Raw genomic sequence first — 16,360 nt, 5'->3', positions numbered from 1 at the left:
TTAAAGGCACAATATGTAATTTTCGCCGCTAGAGGGCGCGTATTCAAAACAAACAAAGAAACAAAGGCGTAGTTTGATGACGCCGTGACTGAGTGTGGAATCATGAGAGTTGTGGTCTTCATCCCCACAGCCGATGCAATCCAATGGGTCTCGGGCAGAAATCATGTTCATGGATGAGCTAATGATTTATTAACGTAGTAGAATGAAGCAGGGTGAGGCTGAAAGCCGTCGAAGCGAAACGAGGCCACTGAACGAGCGTGACACACGAAACATTTGGGATAATATAAGTACACAAGTCAGCAAAATATATAACACTGTTCTAGTGGTTTTTGGATATTTTAATAAAAAATCGTACATATTGTGCCTTTAAATGGATCTCTCAGAATAAAGGCAAGGGATTGGCTTACAATATAACGTTTTTTAAATAATATATTTAAAGCAATATTAACCACACAGCATAGCCTTTTTATAAGCTAATTAAGCTAATTAAATACTTTCCAAATTATATGTACACTACCGTTCAAAAGTTTGGGGTCAGTTTTTTTTTTTTTTAAGAAATTAATATTTTTATTAATTATACTACAGACTTGTTATGAATTTATTATGATTTATTATAAAGTTATTATAAGTTATATATACGTTATATTAATTTATTATATAAAATTATTAGTTATAGTTTTTTGAGCAGCAAATCAGCATATTAGAATGATTTCTGAAGGATCATGTGACACTGAAGGCTGGAGTAATGAAGCTGAAAATACAGTTTTAAATTTTAAAATATATTCAAATCGAAATAAATTATTTTTAAATTAAATAATATTTCACAATATTAGTCACTACTACATTTTTAATCAAATTAATACAGCTTTAGTGAGCATGAAACATCTCTTGAAAACATTCAAAAATCTTACCAAACCTAAACTTTTGAACAGTAGTGTACTTGATCTCAGTTAACTATTTACCTTTTTTATTTTGGATACCGATGGAAACAAGTGTAGTATTAGTGTAAAAACAGCTTCATAATATGTAGCACATGTTAAAATCAAAAGACTCCAAACATTAATAAATTGTTAGCATGACTAGGTAAGACACGACTTAAGCTACTGTAAAATAGCCTATTTGAGGAAACTGAGTTTTCCGCTCGGGTGTCAGATATACCACGATATAACAGAATATCAACAAGCGGTATATCTGCATGTGGTCTGCGTGTCAATTAGCACTGCGTTAGCACAAGCGAATAATCTTTTGTTTTTACAGTATCAAACCCTAGATGTCAAACAAAATAGGCAGCTTGTGGTCAGTGAGTTTAATACCCCGCAGCAGTGAGATTAGCTCTAATACGATCTACACAACCGAGAGTGACACGTGACCCGACCCTGCCAATAGACACGTTTCAAAGGCTTCACGCATAAGATCATGAATCAGTGGAAGCCACTGCAGGGAAATCACCATAACGCTCGCCTATCATGCTAATCTCATCGTTTTCCATGTTTAACCTTGCAGGAACGAGAAGAGTCTGGAGATCTTAATTAGCGGCGTTTAAATATGCAGCTGTATTTAAGTCCTGCGGTTTCTTGCGGAGAGATAAAAAGACCCGCATGAGAGGAAGACTGGGAGCTGCTCTACATGAAAATTGGAGTGACTGGGGACGCACTAAAACAGAGTAATAGTGAACATGAGCAGATTGTCATATCACTGACACTGCACAAATGCATTAATGTTGTCTAAATCAATTGAATCGTTCCAAAAATCGTTTTCCCCCCCAATAACAATAAGACTCAAGTTGTGTTATGCAACATTCTTTACTACTATGACAATAGCTCATCTGATTTCAAAATTTTGTCGTTATTCCAGTGAAAAGCAGCAGTACATTGTGACAAATATTATTGTATTGCACACAATTCTCAAGGTACTTCACAATGCCCCTCATCTCTCTAAAGAAACAATGGGAAGTCCAATTCATTTTAGTGAAATCGTTTATTCAGATTAATTAGTAAGTTTTATTGAATTGGTTAACAAAAAGATTTGAGTCATCGCACTACATAGAGACTTCTGGGATCAGAATCTTAATATTTGGTCAGTTTTGAAAGAAATTAATATTTTTATTCAGCAAGCATGCATTACAATGATCAAAAGTGGCAGTAAGGACATGTATAATGTTACAAAAGATTTTTATTTCAAATAAATGCAACGAATCCTGTAAAAATGTATAATGGTTTCTACAAAATCAGCATATTAAAATGATTTCTAAAGGATCATGTGACACTGAAGACTGGAGTAATGACTGCTGAAAATTGTCAATGGTAATGGCATATTAAAGTAGAAAACAGTTTTTTTAAACACACACACAGATGTATATATTTAAGAAATATATTTAATATTTATACATAATATAAATCGTAGAAATATGATTTATATTATACACAAATATGAATGCCCTACTTAGGCATTTCGTTTATTTCATTAGTTGTATTTAAGATCCTTATTGCTTTCATGACTGATAAATACTGCTCTGATTTTCTCTGACAGTTATCAAAAATATTATATAATATTGTCCTCTTAAATGGCTTAAATGTAGCTGGTTAAAAACAAAAACATTTAGTAGCTTGTAATTGCAGCTAGCTACTTCATAAAGAGGCTCATAAAGACTGTAGTTTAAATACTTTAAATCAGAGATGTTCACAAGTCTTTAACTTGGAGTCCGAGTCAAGTCTGAAGTCTTTGTCGCTGGAGTCTGAGTCAAGTCTCGAGTCTTTGGTCACGAGTCCGAGTCGAGTCTCAAGTCATTTAATGGCTCGCTAAAAAATCCCATTCAGAATCCTCATGTATTGAAATCTCCCCATTTACGAAGCTATTTTATAGGCTATAGACAAAATATATGATCTATGATCTGCTTTGTAAAAAAAAAAGAGGTGTTAAGATGTAAGGTTAATGTACATCCAGCCTGTTACTTATATGTTTTAATCCATTACCATGTTCAAAACAGTTTTTCTGTAATCAAATTCTACAATAAGAGTCCGATCTACCATGACACATAAGGAAATATTTGACACAGATATTACAAAACCATACATTTTATAAATACATACGTATTTATGAAATAAGTCAGGGGTATTCAATTAAAGTTCCAAGAGGCACGGCCTCTATATTTTCTTCCAAGCAAATGTCCGGACTAGGGATATGCCGGTATCAAATTTTCATGTTGCGATTAATTGCTAATGCTTTTATCACGGTGTGCGGTATTATCACGATATTGAAATTTAGTTTAAAAAAGTGCTGTCATAATACAGTATAACAGGTTTAATAACATTTTTCTTATAACAAAAATAACTGAACATTTAAATGCAATAAAGCAATACAGAAAAATGTATAAAGTTAAAAGTTTTACACAGATTAAAATGCAAAAGAACTATAAAGACCAATAGGTATCACTTTACAATAAGACCTCATTAGTTAACCTTAGTTAATGCATTAACATTCACAATGAGCAATAGCATTTGCTACTGAAGTTATTAATCTTTGTTTAAAAAAACACAAGTCTTAGTTCATGTTAGCTCATTAAACAACACAGCTGCAACTCTCAATTTTAACATCCTGTTATTAAATATTGGAATACCTAAGATTAATGAATGTTCAGAAGAATTTTTCATTGGCAGTTTATGTTAACTAATGAATTAACTAATGTTAACTAATGAAGCCCTAATGTAAAGTGTGACCGAACAATAAAGAATCAAAACACTTTCAAACAATATCTAGGGCATGTTGTAGTCCAGATTAAAATGTAAAAAAAAGTTTGAAAATAAATAGCCTATTAAGTCTAAATATTTAAGTATTTGGCGCTGTGATGAACATCATAGCAAATACACAAATCTGAATGGCTATTTAAATCATTTAAACATGATTCAGAAACAGGAAGTAGCGCAGCTGCTTTGTTTACAGGGTTTCCGGGGTAACGGCTGCATTTAAATGAATTATTATATTATTATTATTATCATTTCTGCAGTTTAGCGCCATCTGCTGTCAGAGAGTGAAAGTGCGCTTTCATCCAGAGCGTCTCTCACATGTTCCGCCATGTGCTTCACATCCGCGCTTGTTTACATCAGAGTGCGAGCGTCTTTCACGCAGCATACAGCGGTGTTGTGCATTTTGACCAAAAAAAAAGACATGTATTGTATTTTTACATTTAGATACATGTGAGGTCATGTGACAAAAAAAAAATACTGTTTCTGTTCAGGGTTTTCCTCCTGAAATCTATACTATTTTAAAATTTTACTTAAAAGCAGTATCTAGCCTACTAAAAACAATGTAGCTACAATAATCAAAATGTTCCCAATCTTGAAACTAACAGTTTCAAAGTTTAAATTCCATCCTAGCCACCTAACAACACTTTTCCCAATTATAATTAGGCCTAGATATTTTTTTAAATGTTCTTAGCCTACAGATTAATAATGCTAAATATCAGAATAACGTCTTGTCACATCTGGTTTGAATAGCTAGTCAGAGTCATAGGTTATAGATAGATAATATATAGTAAGAAAAATAACTATATTTGCAGCATTGTTTTTTTCTGCTGTGTTTTAGTGAAAGTAATCTATAATTTTGCTGCTCACCGTGTTTCTGTTGTTGTTAAAATAACCGCATCATCCGCAGCTCTTGAACTTGGCGCCGGCTCGCGTCCGGAGAGGGAGAGAAAGCGCATTGAGCTGAAAGGGCTTGAATAAAGCGCGTTTGGCTTTAGATAAAAATATTAAAGGATATAGCGCTGAAAGATAATTTACCATAAACGACCCTGAGCACTTGTTAAGTGATCCGCTCCGCTGTTTTGACGCGCTGCTCACTTAAAATAGTGCTGTGTTATGGCTCGCGGTTCGGATGGATGCAGGGGTGCGGATGCAGTCCACCTTTTTAAAATCAGTTTATAACTATAAGGACTCGAGTTGCTTTTAAACTATTCACAAGTCCTTTTCCTTGAATCGAGTCAAGTCTGGAGTCATTTCGGGTCGAGTCTGAAGTCAAGTCTGAAGTCTATAAAAATGCGACTCGAGTCCTAGTCACTAACTGAGTGCCCATCTCTGTTTTAAATTATGATTAGCCTCGTCGCAAAGTAACTTTCCCAACACTGCGTCATAACAATGAGGCCACAAATTTCACTAGGGAATCTGCTATCTCTGGACCGAGGCCACTTCTTAAACCAAAGCAGTTTGCACAAACCTCTAATCTGGGATGAAGCACCACTCACTGCTAAACACTGAGGAACCGCACAGTAACCTGCCGCGTCTGACACCCTAGGCTGGAATTAGTCCAGGCCGGGTCTTATAAGCCAGAGCTTTATGATCAAAGGAACGTGCGTGAAGACGAGCAGGTACAGCCTGTGGAGCAGATACCGGAGCTCGGCTCACCGGACCTGCGCTACCGGTACATATGTGTCTGCGTTCTTTCACTCCACATTCCACCAAACTGTTTGATATTCAGACAGGAACGTTATGAAGACAGACAGCTCTATTATGAGCCATTCCGTGCTTTTCCCACAATCCCTTTGTTCTTCTATTACTGCTACAGTGGGGCTTTTACACAGAAAGTGATCAGCCACATTTCAAAACACACACTCAAGGACAGTATGCTTATAGAAGAGTAATTTTTAAAGGGAGATCGAGCTAGTGTGAACACACACACAAACACACACACACGGCAGGCAAAAAGACAAGATGGCGGTAGGCTGCACTGCCTGAGGCAGGCTATAAATACTGACCCAGTCAGAGAACTTCTCTGTCTCTCCACACACAGACACACACCACCTCCAGCGGTTCAAACACATACACACACACAAACTCACACCGAATTTGAACACACACCGATGTTCAAATTTTCCAGAATTCAAAAGTATAGTAGTTTTACAACTGAGGAAAATACATGGATCGATAATATATGCCACATATTCCTATATGTGTCATTCTTGGTAAAGGTCTCATTATATTTGGGGATCTTTGCCTTACAGGTTCAACTCAAAAGAGTGAAATTTTAAGAAACGCAGAACCCAATTTCATCCCACTAACTCCATACGGGTATCTCAGTAAAATAAAGCCCCATTATTATGCTATAATTTACCACATAACGCAAGGTGTTGGTTTAATTAACTAAATGAGAAAAGCTAAATAATCTGTTATTAAAATGACTCACAGAGCAATGAAAAATCCCATCTGTAAAGGGGTGGTTGATCAGCTTTTTTTGAAAGCTTGATTGTGTTTATGGGGTGCAGTGTAACGTGTTCATGCTTTGTTTAAAAAAAAAAAAAACTTTTATTTTCACATATTTCACGCGCCACAAGGATACGTTTTCTACGTATATTTATGCTTTGATTTGAACGAAAACAGTGCATCCGTGCAGCGCGGCTGACACAGAAGAACGTATGCTGCTTGCGTTCAGCGGATATTCTCCAAAATGGCACTACGGTGATGCGGAGAGACACAGAGGAGACGAATTGTTGAATAAAGTCGTTATTTTTGTTTTCTTCATGTACAAAAAGTATTCTCGTCGCTTCATAACGTTACGGTTGAACCACTGATGGCAGATGGACTATTCTGACGATGTCTTTCATACTTTTCTGGGCCTTGGCAGTGTAATTTACTAGGCAGTCAATGGGACCGTCACAAGCCAAAAAAAAAAGACAATTTTCATTTTGGGGTGGAGTAACCCTTTAAACAGTGATTTCCTTGAAAGAAAATATATCCCTTTGCATTGAACTCGGAGCGTCGTAACTTTTCAGACGTTGTTTATGCTCTAATAGCAACATTACACACTAACTAAAGTTCAAAAAGTTAAATCATAATCAACCACCCCTTTAACAACTTTATGTAAATGGGCTGCTCAAAGAGGACACTGAAAAATGAAACACACCTATACTAGATGCAGATAAACAAGATTGTTACTACATATACACCAAATAAACATTACATCAAGGTCTTTGTTTTCATATCAAGTTTTGAGAACATATTCCACCATCCTAAGTCATCTGATTCAGCGACTTGATTCAACCAGTTACAATTAATACATTAATTACAAACAAACAATATATATATATATATAAATATATATAAGTAACATTTTAATTAAATATATAACAAATAAAATGAATCCCAATGCTTTTTCAATAACAAAGGCACAAAACTGAAATGGGACGTCAGCTTTTGCACCAGCCCCCTGCCGGGGGAAAAGTGGCAATTTCTTTGGTGCCCATGTTACTGCCAAGAGACGTTTTAGTAACAAAGTGAATTTCTAAAAAGGAAGTTCAGAGCATCCAAAAAGCATGCTTCACTAGGCCATGAGTCATCTCTCTGCTCACTGCCCTGCATGCACACAGTGGGTAGCGGCTGGCCTCTCAGATGGGCTGTCTGGCTAAGGACTCGAGGAGCAGCAGCCTGTATACTCTGCTCGTACAGTGGATGCCAAGGTCTCAGGGGACCAAACTCCTCCTTACGAACGGAGGAATTCAAGGACGAACAGCCAGACTGAGTCATTAGCAGTAATTAACTATGCCCTAACTCGGCAAATAGGGCATAGGAAAGTGCTGTAATGAGCAGGTCCTTAAAGCAGAGCAGGTGTTAACTGACAAACAACCTGTGTGAGCTGTTCAGCCTGACGTAGGCCTGCTGGGTAATGGACCCCGCTAGAACAGCCCCTGACTGCCATATCAAACAGACTAAACGATGTTTACACAAAGAACGATAACTACTGCGATATTAGCATCCACACCAACGGACAACAAAGTTCTGTTTACTGTAAAGCCACGCTGCAGGCCTGTCGTCTGCCACTTCAAATACATGAGCTGTTTAAAATCAGGTGATTCTGATTGGCTGTCAATGTTTTTATCATTCATTAGATGGAGAAAAAAAATTCTGAAGTGATCCCAACAATAGCATTCCTCTGTGTCATTAAGAAAACTTTATTTATCATAACAGTTAACGATGTTAACTGGGGGTGCTCACCCTGTGGTCTGTGTGGGTCCTAACGCCCCAGTGTAGTGACGGGGACACTATACTGTCAAAAAGCACCATCTTTCGGATGAGACGTTAAACCGAGGTCCTGACTCTCTGTGGTCATTAAAAATCCCATGGCACTTCTCGTAAAGAGTAGGGGTGTATCCCCGGTGTCCTGGCCAAATTGCCACCACTGGCCCTTGTCAATCATGGCCTCCTAATAATCCCCATCCACTTGATTGGCTCTATGACTCTCTCTCCTCTCCACCGGTAGCTGGTGTGTGGTGAGCGCACTGGCGCCGTTGTCCTGTGGCTGCCGTCGCATCATCCAGGTGGATGCTGCACACTGGTGGTGGTTGAGGAGAGACCCCCTCCACATGATTGTAAAGCACTTTGGGTGTACAGCAATACACAATAAAGCGCTATATAAATGTGTCATTCATTCATTCATTCATGTGAATGGGCTGCAATACAAACACGGCTGTCTGAACAATAAAAACCAGTTCCTGTTCATGCTTTCCTGATGTTTAGGAGGAAGTCAATCTAAAATCAATAAAATGTCATTAAAATAGTGGCACAACAGTCTCAGCAAAATAATGTAAACTAGGATTGGGCGATGTCTACAAAATTGGCATCGGACGATGTCTACAGTGAAACATCGCGATGGACGATGACATCGTGAAGCCGGGTGTGAATCCGTATTTAGAAAGGCACGGAAAACAAATAACGTTTGCCAACGGTTGCCTGTTACATTACAGTACATAAAATTTAACTTACCACATAAACATAGTTAGGAGAGATGACTGATAGATCGATCGGCGAATGATTTGTAAAATGTGTGGTAAGTACTGCCGCTCCATAATATAAACAGAGTACAAGCGATCGCGAATCTCAAAAGTGAAAGTGAAACTAAAAAGCGATCGTGCATTCAAAAGCAGTTTCAATGCCAGGCATAATAGCGGCTCCCCTGATGCCCGCAATTTATATACAGTATAATTACCCAATGATAAAACTGCGAGAGAAAGTATTGAAATACATATTTTCCTCCCATCTCGTATTTATTCCCTTTAGGGGTTCCGTATATACGTAATTTTCTTTCCGAACACGGTATTGGGACGCGACGGATTGAGGGGGGAGGGGGAATCACGATGCCGGCTCAACATCGTGATATCCATCAGCCATGGCATCGTCTATCGGCCCAACCCTAATGTAAACAATTACTGACAAAATTAAAATATTCCGCAACCCTCAGTAACTAACTATAAGATATTGTTTATCAGTATGTGAGTTTCCTGAGAAGTACCCAAGTGTTGCTACCACCATGCCCTACTAGTTGAGATACAATTAGAGATACATACACATCTTACAGTCGACACTAAAAGAAATAAGTAAAATAAAATTGTTAATGGATATGGCTCTACTGAAAAGTATAATATAGACTTGTGACTGAGACTTAGCTGTTTTCTTGCTGCTGTGTGATTCCAACAAAAATCTTTTTAGAAGCTTTCGAGATTTGATGACATGGAGTGCAAACCATCGCAAATCCAGCAATTAGTGTACACAAACCATTATTTTCTAAGTGACTGATCCAAACAGTACCCACTCAATCACATTCCTCAAGATATAATACATATGTAAAAATTCAATACATTTCACAGTATCATAACTCGATTCAAACCAAACCAAAACTAGACAACCACCTTTATTACTGAAAAGCAGGGCTTGTTAAAGACAACCAAAAGTATATAATAAGTGTGCAAGACAGAACGTACCAGTGGCTGAAGTGGTACCTGAACCGGGGGGAAAAAAAAGAAAAGAAAAGCAGAAACAACTGAAAAATCATTCAAAATCAGCAGCAAACCTGATTAGTCCATGAGGTTTGTGTGTATGAGATTGAGTTAACACAATGAGTTAGAAAGTGAAAGAGAAAGAAATAGCTTGGGAGAAAAAGGAGAGGTTGTTTTTTTTTCAGTTGCCTGAATATCTGCCGAGGCCTTTGAGTTTCTCTGCGGCCAAAACAAAGAGACAGGAAACTTAAGCAGGTTCTCACTCTTTCTTTCACACGGTTCCATCGCTCTCTTCCTCTACTGACACAGACACCTACAGCAGCTTTCCATCAACCTTTTTTTCTTCTGTTATTCCTCTTTTTTTTTCTCCCTCTCTCTCTTCATTCCACAAAAATACTCCGTCGGTTTGGCAAGAGCACTTCTCTGTGAATTTCTGCAGGTTGTGTGTGTGTCTGTGCATGTGCCCCTGTGTGGGGCCTCCTGGGCCTCTCTTGAAAAGAAAAAGATGGTTCGGCAGTCATCTACTGCTCACTCTGTACCAAAGCCTCTCCAGTCTCTCCAGAGCTTCACGCCTCAGAGCTCACCTTCACCTTTCTCTAATGACACATACGCTCTTTAGGTGACACCATGCTGAATATAAAATGTCCAACTAACACTCAGAGAACATCACATATATACTTGTTATTAGAAGGAAGCACAGTCAGAATTGTCAACTAGTAGGCAAAAAATGAAAAATGAGGTCAACTACTTTTTTTTTTCTTTTTATGTGGTTTTAATATTTTTAGTGGCAGTGCTTTAAAGGGAACACAACTTCACAGAGAGTGTTTGAACATGTTGAAAGACTAAAAGAAGTTGTGTCGAGCCTTCAAACTTTAACATTTCACGACAATGATTGTCAGTCTTCAAATCACTTGCTGTTATTAACGCGTAGGTCTCTGTATTTATAATGACTGATGATTTTGTTTGCTAAAAGGTTGCATAATTCAGTCATTTTGTGTGATGAATACCTGTCAGTTACCCCACTGAACAATTGAGATTAGCATCTATACATCTTTGAAAACACATCTGGCATCAGATCGACATGCCCTCAACCAGTCTATATATACAGAGCTTCTTTAAAGGGATAGTTAACCCAAAAATTAAAATTCTGTCATTAATTTGAATTTATATTTTGAAGAATGAAATTGATATTTTGAAGAATGTTGCAAACCACACTATTTATTTCCATTGTATGGATAGAAAAAAAACATCATCTTTTATGTCTACAGAAGAAGAAAAAAAGCCAAACTGTTTTGAAATAACTCCATAAATGAGTAAATGATGACACAATATTAATATTTGTGTGCACTATCCCTAAGACCAACTAATTGTTCAAACAGCCCACTAACTTTAAAACTTGAATCAGCAAAACCTACATTAACAAGGAAAACCATTTGCCACAGTTCTAACATCACTTTATCTATTTGTTTGTATCACATTTGTGAGATTATAAAAGATCCGTCACACAGACGGTATCTTGGGTAAAGGATTTAGAAGGCTTAGACATAGAAAGGTCAACATCGATCCAGGAGGGTTATGCTACACTATCACCTTCGACAAATCCTTCTCAACAAACAAGTGCTTTGGTCTATCTTACTTTTCTTTACGCACAAGAAATCTAACACACATGTCGAGCCACCCAGCAACCGGTCAGGCAAATTCAAGATCTAACAGGCGGAAGGAAGAGACATATCCTTATCAGCTGAAGATAATGTGTGTCCTTAGGAACCGTGGCCCAAGAGGGGATAAAGAAAGATGTGAAACAAAGCAAAACCAGATTACATCTAATTAGCAGAACTCTGCGAATGCCCCTAGTGCACCCTGATTAAAGAAAAGAGAGATTCTCATGCGGTGATACAGAGATTCGGAGGATGAAAGTGTGAAAGAAGGACAAAGACGACTCAGTTCTCCGGAGTATTTTGCAATAGAAGGTCCCTGTAAGCATTAAACCAGCACTTCTTCCTGCGTCAAGTCTGATGTTTGAGAGTTCCAGCATTAGCAGATGCTCTAATGAGATTTATGACTGTCTATCCCTCACATGACATAAGCCCCTCTCCCATCTGCCCCACGACAGCCCTCAAAAAGCCCTTTCTGCTGTCTAAAATGTACTGCCTCATACCTCATCCCTCTCAATGAAGGGGGCGTAACCTGTCCTATGGGGCGAGGAGTCCTCAACCAAACACGTCAGCTCAGCACATACTTTCCTCTCTTGCTCTCGCTGTCTCTCTTCCAGTGCTGTCACTCTCCCTTCTCTTTTAATTTGGACTATTTTAACGATGTCCTTACTACCTTTCTGGGCCTTGATCGTGTCAGTTGCGTTGCTGTCTATGCAGGGTCAGAGAGCTCACGGATTTCATCAAAAAAATCTTAATTTGTGTTCAGAAGATGAACGAAGGTCTTATGAGTGTGGAAAGACATGAGGGTGAGTAATTAATGACAGAATTTTCAAATTTGGGTGAACTATCCCTTTAAGGAATATAATCCTGATTTACTGCATGGCCAGTTACAACTGCTCAATACACCTGCTTTTAAATGTTTAAAATGCACAAAATCCTTCAGCTGTTACCAAACATGGCCGATTTGTCTCTACCAACTGTTGCGCTGTCTTGTGCCAGTCATTCAGTTCGCCCACATACACTAAATAACTGCACAGAACCTACTCTTCACCTCTTCTCTACTCTCAAGTGATAAAGACACACTAGCCAGTTAGCATTTAAAAATTCTGTCGCACATACAACTATTTTGTTTTGCCACTCCAGTAGTGTTTGAGATGCATGTGGTACGAACATATGTATATGGAGAAGATCTTTAAAAAATAAACTTAGAGCAGCATTGCAAAGAGAATCATAACTGACCTTTGGTTTTCTGTTCAGCAGCCTGTAAAGGAAGAACAAAGGTAGACAGAGATGAACACTTTCACAGGTCCAACGTACAAAAGCTTTATAACAAAGAAAGCGTCTCTTCTGGAAGAACAAAACCGAGTAAAAGTGACTAGTGGAACATAAATCTTGGAAAACATTACTGATTATAACTGATTGATTTTCTATTTAAGTATTATGCTAAATAGAGATCTAGCTGAATATTTGGTGCTTAATCAATCCAAAGAGCAGCAGGACGTGGCCTGTGTAACCTCGGTGAATGTTGCATTAGTAAAACCAAGATGACTCCACGACGATGTCTAAGAAGTGAGCACCATAATAACTATATGTGTTTGAACAGAGCTTCAAAGGCAGATGCTAAACAGATTGTTGTCAGCTCTAGGTGTCCAGTTTGGTACCTGTGGTTTACATTGGTAAAGATGTCTCAGAACTTATGACAGAATCAGTAAGGTGTCAGTTAAGCGGCTTTTATAACAAGGATGCAAGCGAAAGATTCTACGTGAAAGCTTGTGGGTCACGCGAAAGAAACTGACCTTTTTCTGAGCAGCTTCCTTCTTTTTCTTTTCCTCTTGCGTTTTCTTTTTCTTTTCTTCCATCAAATGGTTCTCCTCTTGTGTGACGTGTTTTGTGCCAGGGCTGTGGAAAATAGATCAGCTGTGAGTTATTTAGTCCCAGGCTTTAAAATAAATACAGACAACCGACAAAGTAACTCTAAAACACATTATAAACACATATAATGCTCTACTCTTGATAAATAATTTCAGGACAAAAATGTTTAGCAAGAATCATTTTTTAATGGCCGATTCATATCTTTCACATCACGTTACCACCCAAGGACAGTTCAAGGTAACAGAGAACTAAATTCTCATGAATATAACAAAACATAAACATAGAGAAATAATTAATTATGACAAAAATATCTAGTAACTATAAACCTGATTACATGTCAGATCCCCCAAATGAAACGTCTTCAGTGCCACATGATCATTCTAATAACATGTCTTGTTACAACCATGTTAAAAACAAAGTTTATTTAAAATAGAAATCTTTTGTAACATTATAAATGTCACTTATGATATTGCTTATTGATTTGTTTGTTCCTATCTTATTACTGACTGTTTACTTGTCTTTAACACTTTAATATTTGAAATTTATGTTAAATCTAGTTGTTTTTGCTGTGGTATTTTTTTAAACCATAGGCAAAATTCCTCTTGCAGTGTTCTGTAGGCTGCTGATTTTTGCTCGTGTTATTCAGCTGCAACAGAATGCTTTGTAAAAAGACAGAATAAATGTTTGACATCTAAATGTTTGACTTAATTTTTTTTTATATTGGATTTTTTTATCTTATTGGAATCGAAACTACGAATCGATAAGAATCGGAATCGATAATCAGAATCGGAATCGGAAACCGATAAAATTCAAACGATACCCAACCCTACTTTTGACCAGTTTAATGCATCCTTGCCAAATCAAAAAGTATTAACAAATAAAATAAAATGACAAAAAAAAAACATACTAAAGAAATATAAACTTACTGAACCCAAACTTTTAAACAGTAGTGCAAGCATACATATTTGCTTTCTTAATACAGTAGCTGAAATAAAACAATAAAAATGGATGAACAAACAAGTTTGCTCATGTAGAAAGGGAACCTAGAAATGTAATCAACTGTAAGTGTGGCTTTTCAGACTAAAACAAAGTCTGGTTTACTACCAATTAGGGATGTCAACGATTAATCGATGATCGATTAATTGTCGATAAGAGATGCAATCGATTAAAGCTATCATTGTCGATTAAGTCGTTTAATTTTGGGCTGCGTGCGGCTCATGCGCAAAACACGTGCGAGCCGCTGTGAGTGACGGTGAATCTCAAACGTACGGCGCGCTCTCTTCATTTTATCAAATGATCATATCTATTCATTTTACAATCCTGCTACTAGCATTTTATTCAGACTAAAACCCCTTTAATTCGGGTGAGAAAGCGTTTTTTTTAGTGGCTTTTGCACATCCTGTCATGCCGGTGACTGCGTGCTGCTGCAATAGACGCATTTTGCTGCATTAAAGTTAACGATTAATCGATTAATTGATCGTTAATTTAAACGACGATCGATCATGGAAATGATCGAAAATTGCCATCCCTACTACTAATAAAACTAAACCACAAAAAGCTCAAATATTTTTAACAAAAGACAAGCTATTCTCTAGTATTGAGGAAACACCAAACAGCTCAAAATAGAAAACTTTCTCTCCCTATTCATTTGATAATACAAACCAACCTGCTTTAAGACAAAAAAGCAGAATCCAATCACTAGGCTTGCAAAATAAATGAAAACAGCATTGAGTTAAAAGTTCTAGTTAAAAAAATCAACTTGTGAACAGAGATGAATTGTATAAGGGCTGGTCTGAATCTTTGTTAACAACAGTCAGAAAAGAGTGTTAACAAGAAATTCACAGGGAAAAAAGGTGCTTGTGATTCAGAGGGACACTTCTTTTAGGAATAAAAACATTGACTTTGAACTTTGTTCACTGTATGCCACCTGTTTTCAGTAAACTCTGAGTGGATGAATCAGAGATAAATGTGACATGAACCAGATGCACCAAGGCAAGACTGATGGAAACCTATGCGCAGAGACCACCTCTTCTTCCTATAGATAATCATTAATAAACATTTTAAACTAGTGATGAACAATATGTTGGTGCAATACCGATGCTCAGGCCGATAAACTACCACTCAAACATTCAGGGACATTAAAGCGTTTTCATGCAGGGTCAGACAGCTCTCAGATTCCATCAAAAATATCTTAATTTGTGTTCCGAAGATGAACGAAGGTCTTAGGGGTTTGAAACGACATGAGGGTGAGTAATTAATGACAGAATTTTCATTTTTGGGTGAACTAACCCTTTAATAAAAGAATTAATGAGTGCAGACCAACCAAGAAATATAGGTCTTGGCACCTAATTCGCTGTGAGAGCGTGGTGATTTGCATTGATTAGGATTCCTTGATGAACAAAGTTTTAAAAAACTGCATTAATATAAAAGGGATTTTTTTGTAACAGTATAAATGTTTTTACTTTCACTTATGATACTTAATGCAACTTTGCTGAATAAAAGTAGCAATCTAAATGAGCCCAAACATCTGAACAGTAGTGTTAACATTATGAATGAGAGTGTTTAACATTATTAAAAATCTTTATTGGATACTGGATATTTAATGTTATTACATTTTTTTTTTTAAATAATAACTACTCCATAAAACACTGTTAAATCTTTAAATTAATATAAATTTTTCATACTGTACTAGTGTTGGGCGATATGCTTAATTTTCGTTTCGTCCTATCGTCAGCCTGTAAGATCACTGAAACACGATATTATCGTGCAAATTTAATTATTTATTTACTTAGTTTCATTGCCGGAAAGTGAACCAACTCCAGCTTAAAGTCGGCATGAAACGGAAGTTGCGATTGTCTTTTCTCCTCTGCTGTGACGTATATCCGAGTGAAACGGCATCTGAAATGAGAGGGCGAGACTTGATTTGATCAGATCTGAATGCCAGTTTGCAGTTAGTTGTGGGGGATTTCTCTCCACTGGATTCACCGCCGACACCCTAGCATGAATAAATGTTTTATTTATTAAGGAAGGCGACGATGATCAACGGCATAAAACATGCCTAAACAGCGCGAGA

General features: G+C 37.2%; 1 protein-coding gene across 6 annotated transcripts in view; it reads right to left on the bottom strand.

The window, feature by feature from the left end:
• Positions 1-16,360, bottom strand: part of LOC107724432 (trinucleotide repeat-containing gene 6C protein-like) — a 79,480-nt gene that overhangs the window by 53,828 nt on the left and 9,292 nt on the right. For all 6 annotated transcript variants that reach the window (XM_016533364.1, XM_016533358.1, XM_016533359.1 and 3 more), the window contains exons 2-3: positions 13,212-13,314; positions 12,655-12,676 (exon numbers count right to left, since the gene is read on the bottom strand). In XM_016533364.1, coding sequence (XP_016388850.1) covers positions 12,655-12,676; positions 13,212-13,274 — 85 coding nt within the window. In that variant the 5' untranslated portion in view covers positions 13,275-13,314. The remainder of the gene's footprint in view (positions 1-12,654; positions 12,677-13,211; positions 13,315-16,360) is intronic.

Source organism: Sinocyclocheilus rhinocerous, unplaced genomic scaffold, assembly GCF_001515625.1.
Source record: "Sinocyclocheilus rhinocerous isolate Xijiao unplaced genomic scaffold, SAMN03320098_v1.1 scaffold485, whole genome shotgun sequence".
Taxonomy (NCBI): domain Eukaryota; kingdom Metazoa; phylum Chordata; class Actinopteri; order Cypriniformes; family Cyprinidae; genus Sinocyclocheilus; species Sinocyclocheilus rhinocerous.
Note: the sequence above shows the minus strand (reverse complement) of the source record. Positions and strands in the feature narration are given on the sequence as shown.